The sequence below is a fragment of the Simochromis diagramma genome, unplaced genomic scaffold (assembly GCF_900408965.1).
Source record: "Simochromis diagramma unplaced genomic scaffold, fSimDia1.1 OVJJ01000284.1, whole genome shotgun sequence".
Classification (NCBI taxonomy): domain Eukaryota; kingdom Metazoa; phylum Chordata; class Actinopteri; order Cichliformes; family Cichlidae; genus Simochromis; species Simochromis diagramma.
In genome coordinates, this window is record NW_024386871.1 from 1,378,253 (window position 1) to 1,397,691 (window position 19,439).

At 40.8% G+C, this 19,439-nt stretch overlaps 1 protein-coding gene across 2 annotated transcripts in view; it reads left to right on the forward strand.

The window, feature by feature from the left end:
- The first annotated feature begins 3,979 nt into the window (after positions 1-3,979).
- The window catches only part of LOC120733390 (discs large homolog 1-like protein), a 114,636-nt gene continuing 99,176 nt past the window's right edge, over positions 3,980-19,439 (forward strand). The window contains exons 1-4 of one of the 2 annotated variants that reach the window (XM_040031529.1): positions 3,980-4,350; positions 5,394-5,555; positions 8,235-9,030; positions 9,198-9,294. In XM_040031529.1, the coding sequence (XP_039887463.1) occupies positions 4,332-4,350; positions 5,394-5,555; positions 8,235-9,030; positions 9,198-9,294 (1,074 nt within the window). In that variant the 5' untranslated portion in view covers positions 3,980-4,331. The remainder of the gene's footprint in view (positions 4,351-5,393; positions 5,556-8,234; positions 9,031-9,197; positions 9,295-19,439) is intronic. The other variant, XM_040031530.1, reaches the window with a different exon arrangement.

Sequence of the window (19,439 nt, forward strand, 5' to 3'; positions counted from 1 at the left end):
CACTGGCTTCAGCAGCGGAACACGTCTGGCACTGCGGGATTTGATTCCCTGCCGTTGTAGTGTGTTACTGATGGTGACCTTTGTTACTTTGGTCCCAGCTCTCTGCAGGTCATTCACCAGGTCCCCCCGTGTGGTTCTGGGATCTTTGTTCACCGTTCTCATGATCATTTTGACCCCACGGGATGAGATCTTGCGTGGAGCCCCAGATCGTGGGAGATTATCAGTGGTCTTGTATGTCTTCCATTTTCTGATGATTGCTCCCACAGTTGATTTTTTCACACCAAGCTGCTTGCCTATTGTAGATTCACTCTTCCCAGTCTGGTGCAGGTCTACAATACTTTTCCTGGTGTCCTTCGAAAGCTCTTTGGTCTTGGCCATGGCGGAGTTTGGAGTCTGACTGTTTGAGGCTGTGGACAGGTGTCTTTTATACAGATGATGAGTTCAAACAGGTGCCATTCATACAGGTAACGAGTGGGGGACAGAAAAGCGTCTTACAGAAGACGTTACAGGTCTGTGAGAGCCAGAGATTTTCCATGTTTGAGGTGACCAAATACTTATTTTCCACCCTGATTTACGAATAAATTCTTACAAATCGTACCATGTGAATTCATGGATTTTTTTTTCACATTCTGTCTCTCACAGTTGAAGTGTACCTCTGGTGCAAATTACTGACCTCTGTCATCATTTTAAGTGGGGGAACTTGCACAATCGGTGGCTGACTAAATACTTTTTTGCCCCACTGTATTTGTCAAGAGGAATTTAAGTACCTGTTGATGATGTGTGTGATGTGTATTTTTAACACATCTGAGTTTTTGTCTCTGCAACCAAACTGGAAGTTAGATGCCTTTTTTCTAAACTCTCTATCCGGTGGCTGGTTTGTACCATTCCCCACTGTTCTCTTGGCATCAGAGCCCACTGTAGAACAAGTCTGCTTACTGTGGTATCAGCCGACAATAAACAATAGAGAGTAACACCGCACACACACACACAGGCGCCCACACACTAACGTACATTCTGGCAAAAAGCAGAATGACGCCCTTTTGTTCCCTTCCCTCTTTACTCTGTCTTTTACACACTGCATTGGACAAAAAGATACTTCTGTTTGCCACATGACCAACCCACTTACACAATCATGCATGCATTTACTCCCCACTCTGACTCATATATTATACTGGAATCAGAGTGACTGCTGGCGAGAATTTGTAAGAGATACAGAGCGAGAGTTTATGTGCACCCACCAAAATGGTCAATAAGCTCTTCTGACCTAATCAATAACAATACCAGAGCCTGGGTCCATGACCTGCATTCAGCTGCTGCATGCTTATGCTGATGGAAGTGTCCCTACCACTGCTCTACTGTCCACATGAAGACACAGGCACAGTGTGTCTCCAGCATGCATGAACTCTGCTTTTCTAATGTCACTCTCTGAATGATTTCATCTTTTTAGTCTTACGATTGCCTCTAAAGGTGATTTATGCTCACCCATTAAACACACCACGTCACAGTAAAACAAAGATAAACAAGGCAGTGGAACAAAAGGACACCATATCATTTAGGAAAAGCTACTCTTTGGCTAGTTGGATGAAATGATCAATAACAGTTTCCTGTCTATTAAACCAAGCATAGATTGCTTTTCATAGTTTAACATATCCTGGAAGTAGAGCTCTTCATCTTATATATCTATATGTAACTTTTAAAAAATATAGGTTAGCTAAATTTAGCAAACAGGAAATAATTTGAAAATGACTCTGAAAGAAATACTAAAATTAGGTGATGAAACCATACCATATGTGTCCATCTACTATGTTGATGACCTATGTAAGAGATTAAATGCTTCCAGTCGCATAAGTGTGCTGCTTAAGGTAAAAGTGGACAGTTTATTGCCACTTCCTCTTAATAACTGACACAGTGACAGAGATACAAATGTCAGCTACATTCTTTAAAACAGAAAGCTTGTAAGAACCACTTAAATAACCACATTTATTAGTTTATTTATTTATATCCTTGCTATAATGATAAGTGCATGTGCGTGTTTGTATTTACACTATCTGTTTCTTAATGGGTGTGCCAATGTCAATAAAACTTTGCACAAATATCATTGCACATACAGCAATTATACTTCACAGTGACCAAAATGTATATCTGCAACAGAATTTTGTTCAAGTCACAACTAAATACAAAATGAAGAACGTGAAAAGTGCAGCAGACCTGGCAAAAATTGCCCTTGGTGTAGGTTTTTGCTAGTTATGACTAATGAGTTGGCAAAATCTCTTCAGCTTTAAGTAACGACTGAAGCATTATGGATTCATATTTATTATTATGCTTACTTATTACTTCAGTTTTTCCCAGTACAGCTTGCTTAGCTTGCTGTTAGCTCTTGTGCTAGGCACAGCTTTTTGTGATGTCCTAACAGATGTGTCAGTGGTACAGATCAGGAGTTTGGGCTTCAGGTTTCCTGAGCAATATTAATTGTACTTAGTTAGTCTGTTGCTTAGCAAAAATTAGCCAACAGGTGTATCTATTTTTTTACCATCTCATAGTTTATGATTGGACATTGTCAACTGAGCTAATTGGTGTAGCAGGCAATAAATTAGCAATCCACCCATTGATCCATATAAAGTATATTCTGGGTCCAAAAAGCCAACATGGAAGCAGGAAATGAAATACAGACCCCAAAACTAGTGGGTGATATTGTGGTGGCATACTGTCTATGTGTAAAACATCTTGAGTGTTATGTTTTTTAAAAGGAAATGTTTCACAGTCCCACTAACCTGTCAGGAGACGTTTTAATTAATTATGGAAATTTACAGTTACATTACACTACTCTATATAAATTTCCTCTCAAGGGTGGCGGTTAGTAAGTGTCAATATATAGCAATATATTCATTATTTGTCATGACAATGATCCCAAACACAATGCTGAAGCAGTAAATGCATGGGTAGAAAAACAGCATTTTTCTGGCTTGTGTAGCTTTAGGATCCCCACTTGATCACTGATAGCAAAACACCTCGCTTTTAAGAAACTTAATTCATGCAAAGGGCAAAGACAATAGGTCAAAAATACTGATAAATTTTGATTTATATCACACAGAGTTTTGTTTTTTTCACTGAATGGAGCAGCAGATGCTGATACTGATTGAGCATCTCCCGTGTTGCTCTGACTGGAATAGCAAAACTTTTTGCAACTCTTGCTCAGAGACAACCAGGAAACCAGGCTACGGCTCGCATAAAGGTAGAAAAGGAGGGACAACAGACTGCATGCTAAAGCTGAATGGGCATTATGGCTCTCTATATATACTCATATAGAGTCATTAGCCATTCTAAAGAAAGGCTTTATTTCTTTCCACTACTAAAGAGGACTTGCCTGGTAGGGATGTGGATCACTACAGTTTAGTGAGACACGTCTGGTACAGGGGATGGTTTTCATCTACTCAGCACACTCAGTTTACCATGACAATATGGCTAAAACCACACAGGGATGAAGTGCCTGTACTTTTGCTGGGATTGCACCAGTGACATTTCAATTGGACCCCCTTGTATTTTTCTTTGTATGCACCCATGTAAGCTCCATAAACAGACATAACTGAGTGACAAGAGCCAAAGACTAAGCTGGGAACAGGAGAGGAAAGCTTTCATAGATTTAATGTAGTTAGATCAGTATCTGTAAACCCAAGTCTGTCGTCGGCATTGAGTGGATGAGATGTGGATAGGCACCCCAGAATAGACCGGGCTTTTATCCACTGCATACAATATGGCTGTTTAACATGACAATACCTGCAAGACACAAGCTCCTTATGAAGAGCCCCTCCAACCTGCTTCATCTGTGGTTTTGAGAGAGTGTGTGTGTGTGTGTGTGTGTGTGTGTGTGTGTGTGTGTGTGTGTGTGTGTGTGTGTGTGTGTGTGTGTGTGTGTGTGTGTGTTCGTCTCGCAGGACCGTTCAACCGGTCGGACGGCGTTTTGAGTCAAGTCATCTGGGTGAAGAAATCGGTATTAGTTTAACCAAATGGTGACACAGGGAGCCTTGAAGTGAAAGAGGAACAGAGGGAGGGGAAAAACAATCACGCTATCATTATTACTCCGGGTTCTAAGTCCACGCGGTGATTGTCAGCGTTTGTTGACAGTGTCTGTGTCAGTTTTCTGACACTTTTTTCAACACTCCATTGGATTATATTTTCTCTTAACTACCGGACAGGTCGGTGGTGCCTGTTGTGGTGACAGTTTGGTGTCTCAGTTTGGGTGAGCAGGTTGTCGCGGGACAGACGCTCACATCTGTGATAACAGAGTCGGATCGGTGTGAGCCAGGGGAGGAGGACTCGGCGTGCGTGCCACCATGCCTGTGCGACAGAAAGGTAAAGAAAATACTTGTTAAGAAAATGGACTTTCGGTCTTTAGTTACACTTCTGAGTTGTAATACTTCTGTGTTAATATTCTTATCGTATAACGCATTTTGTGACACCGAACGTATCACTTTTAGCCACTCAAAAGGTCGCGTTGATGTTGCGCTAGCTCCGCGAGGCGCTCCTATGCGTTAGCGCACGAAACTTGTGTGAAACACCTGCACTTTTAAACGAGGAACTATTCAGTGTACGTGTACACGACTTTTAGAAAATAGCTCCAGGGCTCTTGCTGCATACTCGGACGCTGTTGTAAATTCGGCATACATAATATTTAGACAACAACACGTTAGCTGTTTTTTGCAGTGAAATGCAAAAAACAGCAAAGCTGCCCACAAATAGAGCTCTTCAATATAAAAGTGCTTGCAGATAGATGTATAGAAATTGAATTGCCACCCTTTTAATTCATTTTGGCTTTACGTATTGTCATGCAAGTGTAAAGTTAATGTACGCGCTGACACATTTAGTCGAAGTTTGACGTTGATCGTCACTGCTTCCGGTTTAATCAGCTGTTCAGAGACTGGAATTTGCAGCCTGCACCTTCCCTTGCACCATAAACTCTACTACCCTTCTGCATGAGGGCATCGGGGCGATATAAAGGATGGCAGTAAAATGTTATAGTTTATTTTTAATCCATAAAATGTGCAAATACACGGGTTATGAAGTCTTAATTACCATTTTAATTAAGAAGGTTTTCACTGATCATTACAAACCCTAATAGAAGTTGTGATCTAGTAGCCTGGAGGGAAAACACAGAGTCATCTACTTTTTTTCTTTTCTTTTTTTTCAAATCAACCCTGGTTTGAAAAAAATGAATGAAGACACTTTATTTTTCAGACAGACATGCAGAAATTCTCAATTTTAACCGTAGTTATCTGCAATTAAAAGCTTTTAACATCCAGCGTCTCCTTGCTCTGCTTAAGAGCAGCTGGAAATTGTGTTTCCAGAAGAGATAAAAACCACGTTTTTTTCTATTTATTTATTTATGTTTTCTTTAGACGCCCAGCGTGCCCTGGAGCTGCTCCAGCAGTATCGAGCCAAGCTAGACCAGAGACAGCAAAAGGCCAAACAGGGACCTGTGGAGGAAGACCACCAGCTGCAGCAGTCTTTGGACAAAGTCATCAACGTCTTTCAAAGTCAGCTCTTCAGTGCACTTCTTGGTAAGAAAATTTGCTTTGGTCAGCTTTGATCAGATTTCCTGGATTTTGACAATTTAGGCAAACTTCTTTTATATTGACTTTTTTGGAAATTAAGCTGTGCTTGGAGTGCTTTCAGGCATTACGTGTATTTTATGTTTAATTTGCTATCAGTTTAACGCATACATCTGCATAACTTCTTGCACTTTATCTTAACACATCACAACATTTTTGCACTTCTGGTGTCTAACCATTCATCTTACGTGCAGATTAGTCCACATGCAATTATTTTATAACATTTTACATCATTTTTATAAAAGTAGAGACAGTGGTTTTGCCATTTGTGAATTACATTATGTTAGTTCATTGACTAATAAAACAGAAAGTTTCAGCAAAGGTAAATATCAGTTTTATCGATCTTAAAGATTTGAGCCTTTCGTTTGATTCTTCACTTCCTCTTCGCAATAATGCAATAATCTCAATGTTGTGCATGGATTTTGTTCATTTATCAAGATTCGTGTCTTACAGATACCAGATACCACACTACAAGCATCGTCATGCTGTGTTTGGGATTGACAGGGACTGACTAGATTTCCAACATTAGGTTTGCAGAAAATAGGCTGAATTCATGAACTGTTTCATTTCTGTGGGGCTGATATAGTTTTTACAAGATGTTTGAGCTGTGCTGTCACTGGACCGCTAACCAGAAAATGTAGAGCAGAACGTAGGGTGTCACAGAAAGCAAGCACCCACCTTTAAAATCTAAATCTATGTACAAATTCCTCTAACAAAGTGACAGTCTAACCAGCAAAGTTTCCTTTGATTAACTGTTGCTTAATCACACGAGAATCCTCATGGTAATGTTAATGGTGACAAACTGGTTTTCACTCCCAGGCCCCACCTGCTTTCTACCCCGCCCACACCTGTAGCTATTATAGCAGCGCACCTTCTCACGTTTAGTGTGCCAGCGTTTGTGTGCTTGTTTATGCTGTTCACTCAGTTCCTCTTTTGAAGCTTGACTTTTTACTTTAACCAAATTGGATCTGATGTGTTGCGAAATAATGCTTCCCCTGTTTTGTTGCTTGATATTCTTATTGATCCTTCTTTCTGGTAAAGATTAGAGAAGACTTTGTGTATGGGTTTGTGTTCCTGCTGCTGCACTGGATTATTCCACTATTTACATTTCACTGTCCTTTTTTATTCCCTCTTATCATCTGTGTTATAGCCACCAAACTCATTTGAGATGTGCTTACAGGATGACATATGATTTAGTGCAGAACTACTTGTCAGCTGTACTGTGGATTAAGGGAAGCGAACCATTGCTAGTAATATTATGTCGCCACTAGAGGTTCTCAGAGTATTAGCTATGTTTCATTAGGTAACGCATTCTCTACTGGTGTACTCTGAGATATGGAGTCTCTTTGTGACCATCTCGGTTTTGCTTGCATCTGAATAATTTAGCATATACTATAAAGTAATAGTTAAGCTCTGCTGGAGCAGCTTTTTTTTAACATCTCAGCCTCTGTCCAGCTCACAGTGGGGACTCCCTTAACAACTTTAACCAATCCTGGGACAGTTGCAGATAGTTGTTTTCAGAACATAGGGGCTACATTTAAATAGGGCATTCATTTGTTAGCTGCCAACCTGCAGTTGACTTAACAGTCACGGCAACATGACTTTTAAGGGAACAACTGACTGTAAATGAGAGGCAAGCATTTCCCCATATCTGCACCTTTATCTACGGCCACTCAGTAACTAAACCTGTCGTACTGTATAACAGGCTCTCTTACACCCACCGGTACCAAATCCCGACACACTGGAATACAAAGCAGGCAAATCAGGTCATTCTACGGGTGGAGTAAACTTCAAATCTCATCTGATAAAATTCACTGCAAACAAGTTAGAGAGCCACACACAGAAAACAAAAAAAAGCTGGAGTGCACACCTGTTAAGTTTGCCAGGTTCTTAACAAATAAGTCCTTTATTGGCCTTTTTGGTTAAAACTGGTTAATTAGTGGTGATGACTCGACACTTAGTGATGTCTGTTCTCCCCAAGCACATCTAGCTGTCATGGTGGCCTTTCCACCATATTCAGTAGTTACTTTAAATGCAGACATATACCTAATAAATACTTAGGTAGATGTCTAATTACACTACCTTTGAGGTGCAAGTCCTGAAGATCATTCATATTGTATGCTTTTTTGGTGTGTTTTTCTATCCATCTATGTTTTTGGCATTGTGCTTGGTATTAGCTGGTGGATCGAAATCTGACAGTACTTTTCTGTGTTCATAATTCCATCGGTTTTTGACAAGATCCCCAACGCCACCGCCTTCACCCCGTCCAGCCTACAGATGGCTGTAGGCTCTTACTATTGCACCTCTCTCCTGAGAGAATGGCTTGATTCTTGATTCTTCAGTGAACAGTAGATGGATCAACTGAGGGAAACTCTGGCTCTTATGAAGCAAAATATAATGAAATGTGGGGTGGCCCCAGACTTTTGCACAATATGATTTTTAAAGGTTAACTGATTATAAATTACACCATGGATTTATTTTTATTAATGATCAACTAATCTGTCTTTTGATGAATAAATTAATGTATCAATTAAACACTCACTGTTTCCACTCAGTGATTTGCCCACTTCTGTAGGGTTTAGTTAATCACTACACCCGTTCACATTGTTACTTTTCTCCTTTTTCCAGATATCCAGGAGTACTATGAGTTTACCGTCCTTGCAGACAGCAAGTGCTCTGCGGACAGTCCCAAGAACCTTGCTGCCTCCTGCTGGCTGCCAGCAGAACCCTCAGCTCAGCCACTGTCCTCCACAGATCCCTTGACCTCCAGCATTTCTGATGGACAATCCCAACCCAAACCACTCGTCTCCAAACCCAGGTCATTCAAGTATCCTGCGCCTCCAGTACCATCAGCAACACCAGCAACAAAGCCTTCTTCGCCTACAACACAGTCCAGCACACCTGAGTTGCAGCTGGCCAAAGTGAAGTACCGTGCTCCTCTTCCTCCTGCTCAACCGGGGGGCTCCAAATCATTTGAAGCGGAGACTTCTAAACCCAGTGTCACAGTTAGTAATGCAGAAACCTCGACCGGCTCTACAAATACATCTCCTGGAGTGTCGCTAAATGGAACAAAGCTTACTGCCACCAGCTCTGGCGTTTCTTCAGAAAGCTCCACCAGCCCACAAAGCATTCCTGCTTCTTCTGACCTGGTGACAGTCTCAGCCCTCGTCTCGAGCACCATTCAAGGCCTTGTGTCTCCAACTGCTCCGGTCAAACCTGCCCGCACCAGGATCCCTTCCAGCACAAGCCCAGGTCCCAACAAAGTCACAGATTCTGTCCCTACTGCTCCTCTGACCAGCAAGGACTCAGGATTCAGCAAAGTCACTCCCATTCCAAGTCCGACTAGTCCAAGCCAGGCAAAATTCACCTTCAGCGGACGCAGGTCCACAAGTCCTCCTGGACAGCTGAACAAAGGACCTTATGTGTGAGTGCAGTCTCTGGTAATATGAATGTGCATTGATTGCTAGTGTAATATCTTTATATAGTACTTCAACATGCTATTAGGAATTTAGATATAGAACAGAACACTAATGGACACATATTTGGAGTTCACCTATTTGCACCCTCCCTTGATCTCTTTTCTCCAACCAGCCCAACCAGTCCTGGGCCAGGAAAGGGCCCTTCCACTAGCCCAACCCATGGTCCAGCCCTCTCCAGGCCACCCACGAGCCCAGTGACCCACAACAAGGTAAGACATCTCTTTATGTTTTGTTGTAAGGACCACAGGAAAGCTGCAGCAAATCTGTCTGTAGCTGACAGAAAATGAGATAGAGGTTGTGTCACGAGTCTGCAGCTGCAGACTCTTGGAATTTGCAGTGTGAACCCAGATGCAGATAAACAGAAGCAAGAAAACGAAATCTTAACAAAAAAGCGAGCCGGTTTATTGTGGCTAAAGGCAGGAACAAAACAAAGGCAAAAGGAGACCATAAACACTAACGAAACTGTGAGGAAACTAAACTAAGAATACTTAGAACGAGACTAGCAAAACTGAACACACTGAACACAGGATGTGAGACTATCAAAATAAAACAGGAAACACGTTTTAATTGATTATGTTGTGATTGTTAAACTATTGACTTTGAAAATGACATTTTCAGAAGCTGTTAGAAAGGTTCCTGAGAAGTGTTTATGAGAGACACCACGTCTGCTCTTGAATCAGTGCATCGAAAGGCTTGTGGTGGCTGCAGCAGGCAGAATAAGATAGGCAGGTTGTTTATACAGATTCATGCATTGCATAATATGACAAAGGGAAACAGGTTAAGTAACGTTTTAATAATCTGGACAGTCAGCAGAATGAGGTCAGAGGGTTAACCCTAACCCTTGGGTAAACAGGGATTGATGGTTTCCTTTAGTTTGAGCTTTTTGACCGCAGGCTTGTTGCTGATGACTGAACATAGAGCATCATTAGAGTAATGTCATTGTGCTTTTTTCAGTGTGTCTGTTTACTAAAGTTCTGCTCTTTACATGATGATTGAATTTGTGGAGTTGGAAGCATCAAGTTTTCATTTTTGATCACAAAAATGGGTGAATTTTCAAAATGTTAAGTAAAGCCAATATGGAAACTGAGCAATTATTTCTTTTGTTCGGAGCGTACCGAGCCTCATCTATCACGCAGTATCTTGCCCAAGCAGACTTCATGGATTGGAGAAGAATTACAACTTTTTGATTAGTGGATTGTTCAATATGGAGCACACTTTTTTTTTCCTTTTGTTTATTTTTCTGTGTTTTTTAAAAATTATTTTGTGGGCCATTTTTCATTTGTTCTAACGGGAATGAAAAAGTGAAAATGACACATAAAATAGTTCAGGATTGACTCAAACCTGGGTCACCTGTTCAACCACGTTAGCTGTACCTGTGCCCTCATCTCCTCTGATTATTCTATAGCACATGCAGAAGTTTGTGCAGCTCAGGTTGATGGAAATAAAGATATGTTGCTATGCTCATATATACTTTTCCTGTAATGTCACACCCACCTGGGACAAAACACAGACTTTCTTCTAGTCAAAATGCTGCATAGCTAACATGTACCACTACAAGCCACTCACTTTGTTTAGAACTGCTATACAGCTGAAAGTGTAGCAATGCATGTAAACACTCTTCATCTAATTCTTGTTGTAGTGGCCAAAATTGCACCATCCTTTTCCACAGCAGCCCACATTACACTTGGTAGGTCCTTTAAACTATTCAAAATGTTACTGCCTTGCCATCATGACCTTGTCTAACTTTAGCCAGCTAATAAGAACTCACTTTTGTGTGGATAGTGAAGAATGTTTAGTTTTTTGTTTTCACCCCAAAGCTATTAATAATGATTCTGGTTATCACAGCCCAGTGCAGACAGACTGACCACTTTCTGTTGGCAACGGAGAGCATCAGGAAAAAACAACAATGAGTGCAAGCACAGGAATAGGACAAAAAAGTAGAGCAGATACAAATGCACATGTGAACTCGAAGACTTGTTGCACATGTTCACGGTCTGCTACAGATGTGAGTGTTAGACATGGATTTGCTTACTCCAACTTTCCTTTCTCTCTCAGCGCCACAGGTAGTGTATAGTATTTGCTCTATATTACAGCATGTACTGTATATTGTACACATACAGTCTATTACAGTGCCAGCTGTAGTAATGTTGTGTATCAAGGAAAAGCAAAAGAGTCAAATCGCAGCTCTGCGTGTAGCTTTGGGCTACATATGGAGCTTTAACTTCACCCACAGTCAAAAGTTGAAAGTAGAGCATCCATTGCTATACCGCTGTTACTGTTCACTCAAGCCCCCCCACTTCTGCCAAACAGAGACCTGACCTGATAAAAAAAAGCAGAGAGTGGTGTGAGTGTGTGTGAATCTGTTTGTGTATGTGCTTATGTCTGTGCATACACGTCTGTCAGTGTGAGTGTTTGCCTGTGCATCCATGTGTGTGCGCTTCTGCGGCTGTCTCCAGACGTTTGCCGCTTTTTTGTGTGTGTGTTCGTGTGTGTATGTGTGCTGAGTGTTCTGCATGCGTGCCGATATATATTCTGAGCCATGCACTCTTCGAGTTCAAAATGTGGCTACCAGCTGCCATAAAACGAAGAAAGCAGCTGGAAACCAAGAGGGCGGGTCGAGGTGCATCGGGACAGACTCGCCATGTTTCCGATTCGGCCTCTGTTTTAGGAGAGAAGTCCTATCTGGCTGCTCCGATGAAAGGACAGGTAGAGAGGACACAAGAAAGGGAGGAGAGAGAAACTGAACGATGAAAGGAAAGGAGGAGACAGAGACAGACAGACGGGAAAAACATGCCACCAAAAGCAGCAAACATCTGATTGGTGGAACAGGAAAGTTGGAGCCACGAGATGTTTTGGTGAAAGTTTGCCAGTCGAACTGGTGAGGATGGATTGCATCTGTATCCTCACTACCAAGGTGAGACACGGGAACAGATCAGGCTACTGTAGAAAGTGGCGGAGAAGACAAATCAGGGCACAGGAGAACAGGGTGTGTCAGTGTGGTCATTAAGACAGTGAAAAAAAATTTAAATAGCTAAAGTTTTATAATTTTGTGATCGGTGTATTTATTCAGTCATTACAGCAATGCCTTAATTTTTAATGTCAAACTCATTCTGAATGAATCATTGATGGGAAACTCAGCCATATCAAATTGGGGACACGGTTGCTTCATGTACAGTTGACTTGCTTTAGTTTGTGAATAAACAGGTTATAAGAGTAGTAGGCTGTGCGATTCTAATGGGAATGCTGATCTGATGTACAGTTATTGGTCTGACATCATGTGACACCCAGAGAGACAGCAAACTAGGTTGATAGGACAGACACTTCAAAAGAGCGACTGCCTGGCTGTGAAGGTATGCGACTGGTGCAGTGGTTGACTGAATGACTGACTGCTCTTGAGGCAGAAGAGAGAACTTGGCTAAAAAAAAACTAGGCTGGCAAAATTAAACACATACATTATGCACATATGTTCATGCTCAGAAATGCATGACCCATTTATAAGGAGTTGAATCAGTGTGAGCTGGGACAGATTTAAACCCTGCATGTTGCAGCAGGACTTGGTGACAAAGATATTTGTGTGTGGACTTGAGAAAAAAAGTTCAAGTTTTGTATACTGCAAAAAAATCGACATACCTTAAAATTTTTGCATTTCTCAAATAAGTACTAAAAGTACCCTATCATGGAGCACACTACCTACTGTCATGGTTTGCTGTGTGGCAGGCAGGATGTAGGACCCAAACGCAGGGCTCATACATGGAGAGGAAACTCAAAACGGCAGTTTTATTGCAGCAACAACTCTTACACTAATACAGAAAACAAAAACAAAAATAAGAAACTAGAAACATGAAACTCAAACCAAAAACACTAAGAAACTAGGGAACTAAACTGGGAACAGAGAACTGGCAAATACCAGTAGCATGGAGGGAACAAACACAGCACATGGGGGTGGTGATGGAAGGAAAACATAGGGCTTAAATACACAAGGGAGTAATGAGAGAATGGGAAACGGGAGGGAAACACAGCTGGGAGGAATAAGGCATAATGAGGCAAGGGGAAGCAAAACTAGATACTCTGACATAGGACATGGGACTGTCAAGTTAAAACAGGACACATGAGACAATCCAGCCCGTTCTCACTCCTGAGGCGTAATATATGGACGATTTGTCAAGTCCCAAGGTGTTCCTGAGGAACATGAAAGGTGACATTCCACGCTCCTATGCTACGCGCCGGGTTATGGATGAAATCCAGTAGAATGACGCTCTCGTGGTAATACATGTTCCAGCCATGTATTCCAGCCCTAACCCTAACCTTATCCCTAACCTTAACCACTTTAATGACGTTAGATATTGTTTTCCAAAGCGATTTAAGTAAAACAAACGCACATGTCTAGATTCATTCCAAATAGTTCTCATGTTTCCTCATTTTTCTGATCTGTGCATGTGCATGCACCCGGAAGTTTAATATATCGACGATTTGTCACCTAGTGTAAAATGTTATGCTTTGGGAGTGAGAACGTGTTGGAGAATCACAAGGAAGCAGACTAGACACTGAGACATAGAGACACGACTGGATGCCATCCAGTCATCCACCCATTCACACACACATTCACACACTGGTGATGGCAAGCTACATTGTAGCCACAGCTGCCCTGGGGCGCACTGACAGAGGCGATATTAACATGTATTTTGTAGGATTTTGACAGAACACTGTCTCAAATCCAACACTATGAGTTGTACATTTTCCTGAAATGATGCAGGGTTTGACTGCAGTTATTGTGCTACCTGCTGTTTTTTGGGGACATTTGATTCTTGAACCTCTGTATATAATACCAAATTCTTATACATAACACATACATTTGAAAAAAGATATAAAAACTAAGCCATATCAGAACACATATACCTTGCCTAAAATAGATATGCTTCTTCCAGCTAGCAACTAGCGTCTTCTTTTGCCACTATGTAGCTAAGATTGTAACAACTGAGCTATTAAAACTCAGTTTTTGACTTTTATGAATACACCATAGGGGTACTGTGGTACTTGCCTTTATGCACCCAAAGTCGAGAGTGAAGGTGCACAATTTGAGACACAGAGAAGGAGCTAATGTAAATATATAAAACATTAACTCTCTGTTTGTTTATTTCTTTAGTTTAGTGACCAAACTGGGACATCTTAGACCCTTGAAGGGTCTTATCTGTATCTGATATTATAACGTTATCATGTTCCATGGCAATTACCTAACAAATGGCTAATTTTTTTTTAGCATTTTTACACATATAACATGTTATACAAGTATTATATTGTTTTTAATTACTCAACTAAAGTGTTTTATTTATATCCATGGATGCCTAGCAACTTCAGAGCAGTGGGATAAAAATGACCAATTTCAGACCTTCCACCCATATTTTTTTATTTTCTCAGACAGTTTAAGTATATCAGTCTGCCAATAGTACGGACAGGCGAAACACTACTGTAGCACCTGTCAGTACAGTGTAAATATGTCCTCAACTTTCTCCTGATTTTGCTCACTTTTTTTAGACTCCAAACATTACTCCAACTACTTAGCTGTCTCTCCTGTGTCTTATTTTCAGCACAAAAACTGGGCATACATGTAGCTGAAGATGAACTGTATTAATTACAGAAGATGTTCGTTCCCCTCAGTAATTTCAAAGTAATAGACACCCCACAAAAAAGTAAAAACCATCATAAAACCTACAATAAAGTTTCAAATCAATGTCTCCCTGCCAGTCTCACAGCTTGTCCTAGAGCTTCTTAAACTAAAAACAACATCTTGAACAGAGTGAAAATAATTTTGATCATAAGTTTGGAAGATGGCTTCTGGCTTATGAAAATAGTCTTCATTATGGGCGTGTAGAGGGATTTGGCCTTGACAGTTACACCTAATATATTGTGGTCTGGGCGTTTGGTGGTTTGAACCTTACTGTCTATGTAAAAGGTAAACATGCTGACTACTCTGTCGTCCTGCCACCTTAGCTAGAAATACTATGTGTCTGCCAGATCCTGAGCTTATTTATATGAAATTAACTCTTGGGAGCGTGATCTCCTGTCTGTATGCACAGAATCAAATCCAAGGGTTTATGATTAACTTTAGCAGAACTGTCAGTTCTACCAAAAACTTCCAAATACAGCCTGATTCCAAGATCATTCATCACAAAGGAATCTGGAGAATAATAGGAAGTAGCAGTGAAAAGCTCACTGGCAGTCATCGCGAAAGCTTGATTGCAATTCTTGCTGCCAAGTGTGACAAAACCACTTCTTAGGTTTAGGGTATAATTACTTTTGCATATTGGGCCAGATACATTTTTTCTCTTTATAAATTAAATGAAAAACTGCATTTTATATTATTTGGGTTATCTTTGCCTAGTCTTCAGAGTCACGCAGTCTGGGTATTTAACTGTGTATGAATACTCTCCTCTCTAGCTTGCCCAATCCTCTTTTCCTCTCTGATATATCCAGTCTTAAATCCCACTCTGGTTTTATTAGTGACTGATTGTTGTTTGGTCTGACTGAGTGCCTTCTGTGCACCAAGAGAGCAAGAGTCTCTCCTAAGAGGCTTACCTTAGGCTGCTAATAGACTTTAAAAAGGTGGAACTATTTTAGGATGGACAAAGAGGAGGATAGAGAGAAAAAAATGTCAGAGAGATACACAAAGACCTTGGAAAGCAGAAAAGACAGTCCATGGCTGCATGAACACTTCATGCAGTCATTGCATGCCTAGTTTTTCAGGGGTACTTTACTTGCAATTGCCAGAAAAAGGCCATGATAAATCCTTTCTGTAGTCCTACCATCTGAACAGCTGTCCAGCTGGCATCGTGATGTAACTGTGAGGAGGGCTCAAACATCAGACGGAGTAATCAGCAGAGAAGCCATGTGAGGAGAGACGAGCGAGAGAGAACTTTGTAAGCAGCTGTAGGACAGTTGAGTCCAGTGACATGCATCTGCAGTAGAACTAATATAGCGACTCAGGACCGCTGTTACAGTTTGGTTAAACGTCGTCTTGGCTCTGTATGGCCCACACCTGTAGAGAATTGGACTATGTCTCTGGACTGGCCTGCCTGTAGGACAGCCGATACTACTGGGCCACCACGTGGGCTAATTGTGAAAATGGAGCACTGCCACTCTGCGGTTTCAATCAATGTAATGTATATTATATTATTTCAATTACACTTTATGACTTTGCAGTTCACATAGAAGAAACAGATTTGTACTGTAGTTGAGTAGCAGAGGCAAATAAGGTGTAACTTACTTTAGTGATAAATAACCAGCTGTCCATTACCTCTGTATGTGTGTGTTATTGCATGCACAATTTAGGTACGCTTTAAGGCTTATATGACATTAAACTCAGGTGTGGAATTACATGTTAACCTATAATTAAATGTCCTCTGTTTATTCTGCAAATGCATGTTAACACAAGACTGCAGTATAGTAGGACTATTTTTATTATTGCAGCGTAGTTTTTCACAGTATTTAGCTCATTTTTAACCATATCTTAGGTAAAGTGTAGGTTAACACACCTATGTATGCAAGGCTTAAAAACTATCTTGGAATTAGTTCCACAGAAGTATATCAGAGGTACTAGGAGGTACAGGAACTGGCTGAAAACCAAGAGGAGCTCAGTAATTAAGAAGAATTAGTACAGGGTCAGAGGGTTAACATTAGTCAGCTGCATTCTAATGCTAAATCATGAATGCTAACCACTAAACTAAATTCTTCTGAAGTACTTAGGAACACTCTATATACTTATACGCATCAGTATTGGCCACAGTGGATCGAATGCTGCAGTGTAGTCAATGAAAGTGATCCAGTGCTAGCTAACTGGAAATATTTGCCAACCCAAATCCATCCAAAATTTCTTGAACAGAAGCTGTTCATGGGTGTGAAGCTCCCTTGACGATGCTGAAACATGACCACAGTGTTCATTTATATTTTAGAGATGCTTTGTTTCATGTTATAAGAAAGTTGTTTTGTAGGAACACTTGAATTCTGCAGTGAAGCCAGTTTTTTGGCATCCAAATCCAAACAGTTCATCCACAACTTCAAGTGAACATTTATGCCGGATGTAAGGGAATATCGTGGGACATGTTTCAGTGGTCTGTTGTCCCAGTGAAGGCTAGCAAGTTAACATTAATTGTGTGACACTTGAACAGGACCAGATCAGCTAATCCCATCAAGAAAATTACTAATCACACACATACACACTTGTAGAAAAATTGCAACACACACAGACACACACATAGAAAGTTCAGTTGAGAGAGTAGACCAGAGCCACTCTTCATGTATTGAGTGAAAAAGATTTAGGTGAATGTAAATACTATAAATGCAAAGGGTGCAGAAGAAATAACATTTAAAAATTACAGTTGAGTGTCTTAAAGACAGACAAACTTTGACAAGTTTACATCCCTGATTTTTGCATTAGTCTACTCCAGTTATACTTAATTAAATAATCAAGTAACATCTAGATCAGGGGTGGGCAATTCCAGGCCTCGAGGGCCGGTGTCCTGCAGGTTTTAGATCTCACCTTGGGTCAACACACCTGAATCACATGATTAGTTCGTTACCAGGCCTCTGGAGAACTTCAGGACATGTTGAGGAGCTAATTTAGCCATTTAAATCAGCTGTGTTGGTTCAAGGACACATCTAAAACCTGTAGGGGTTGCCCACCCCTGATCTAGATCAAGACGGTTGTTCATGTGTGTATAGCATGTTTATTTATATGATAGATTATTTTTTTCTTTCTTAGTACCTTCAGTCAGCCAGTGATATCTAATAATGCATTGGTTAAATGTATAATTGTTTTAATATTACAATTTAATAGCTGATTATTTAAATAATTTGCATGAATTTCAGAGTATTTTATATCTTAAAGTTATGTCCTGTACATTTTTATTCCAGCATAATCTGTCAGTGTTGTGATATTAGGAATGTTTGGCTTTGCCAGTCTGTGACTGGTAACTGTGGAAGAAAATCTGTGACAGTCAGTGCTCACTGGTTTTCGCTGGTCTTCGGCTGTTTCTTGTAAAGCTTCGGGGTGTGTTTTTGGCTCATTATCCTGCTGCAGTGTTAACCTTTTTTTGGATTCAGGTCACTTGTCTAATTCCAAAGAAGGCTAAACACCTCCAAACTGAAATAACCCTGTTACCTCTGCAATTGTTGCTTTGAACCTTTGTGATTTTAATCACTCAGACCTTCTTCTCTTACTATTTTAAATCTACGGGTCCATGTGTGGCTCTATATTGATGTCCTTGTACACTGAAATTGTCACGAATAACTAAAAAGTAGTGCCTTAAGATCAACTACTAATCTGCAGTGTCTGCGACTCTTTGTAGATGCTTTTACAAGGTAGTGTAATCTGACCTTATCCAACTCTAAGCGGGTAACTTTTAAGGAATTGTTTAGAGACCTCTCCTTCTTTAGACAAGCAAACTCTGAAGCAACTTTTTTTGTGCATCAGTGAACAAAGTTCAGTGTATTGATCCTCTCTTTTTGCTGTTCCTGGTTGTTTTGCATATTAATGATCAATAATCAAAAAGGTTCTGACAGTCCATGCACGCCCTTCAGTCTCACCCCTATGATTTGACATTGTTTAGAACAGGGGTTCCAATCCCGGTCCTCGAGAGCTTACCGTTCCTGCAGCTTTCTAGATCATCCTTGTCCCACACACCCGAATCAAATGAAGCTTGTTATAAGGCCTTTGCAAACCTGCTGGCAATGCTGAAGAGGTAATCCAACATTTTGATTCAGCTGTGTTGGAGTAGGGATGCATCTAAAAGCTGCAGGATAGTAGCTCTCGAGGACTGGGATTGGGCAGCCCTGGTTTAGAACAGGGGTGAAATGGAGTGAAGGGAACAGGGGTGAAATGGAGTTGGGTAGCTATGGTGTAAAGGATGGTAGTGGATTTTGTGAAAAGGATAGAAATGGGCTTCTTGCTGGTGTATTTAAATCATCATCTTTCAGGACGAGAGAGGAAAGTTCATTGATGCATAAGAGTGAAGGAATCTGCTCCAATCTAAAAGCGATATGAGACTGCAAGTCTGGGTCAGGGGAGGCAGCATTGGATGGTAGCCAATGAACTTAGAGGCAAGGATTAAATAGTGTAAGTTGAAAAATGTTCAGGGAACAGTTGAGACAAAATCTGGTCGGTAAGGGAGAGATCTCTTGGATAGTACAGCTAACGTGGTGAGGGAAGCTGCCTAGAGGATATTTGGTATAACCTCTGGTTAAAGGAAAAAGACACGAAGACTTGGTGGTTCAAACGAAGAGGTTGACAAAGGAAAAGTGAGATACTCTGGGAGGTAGACAGGAATACTGGGAGGACAGAACAAGAGAGAGGTGACAAAGG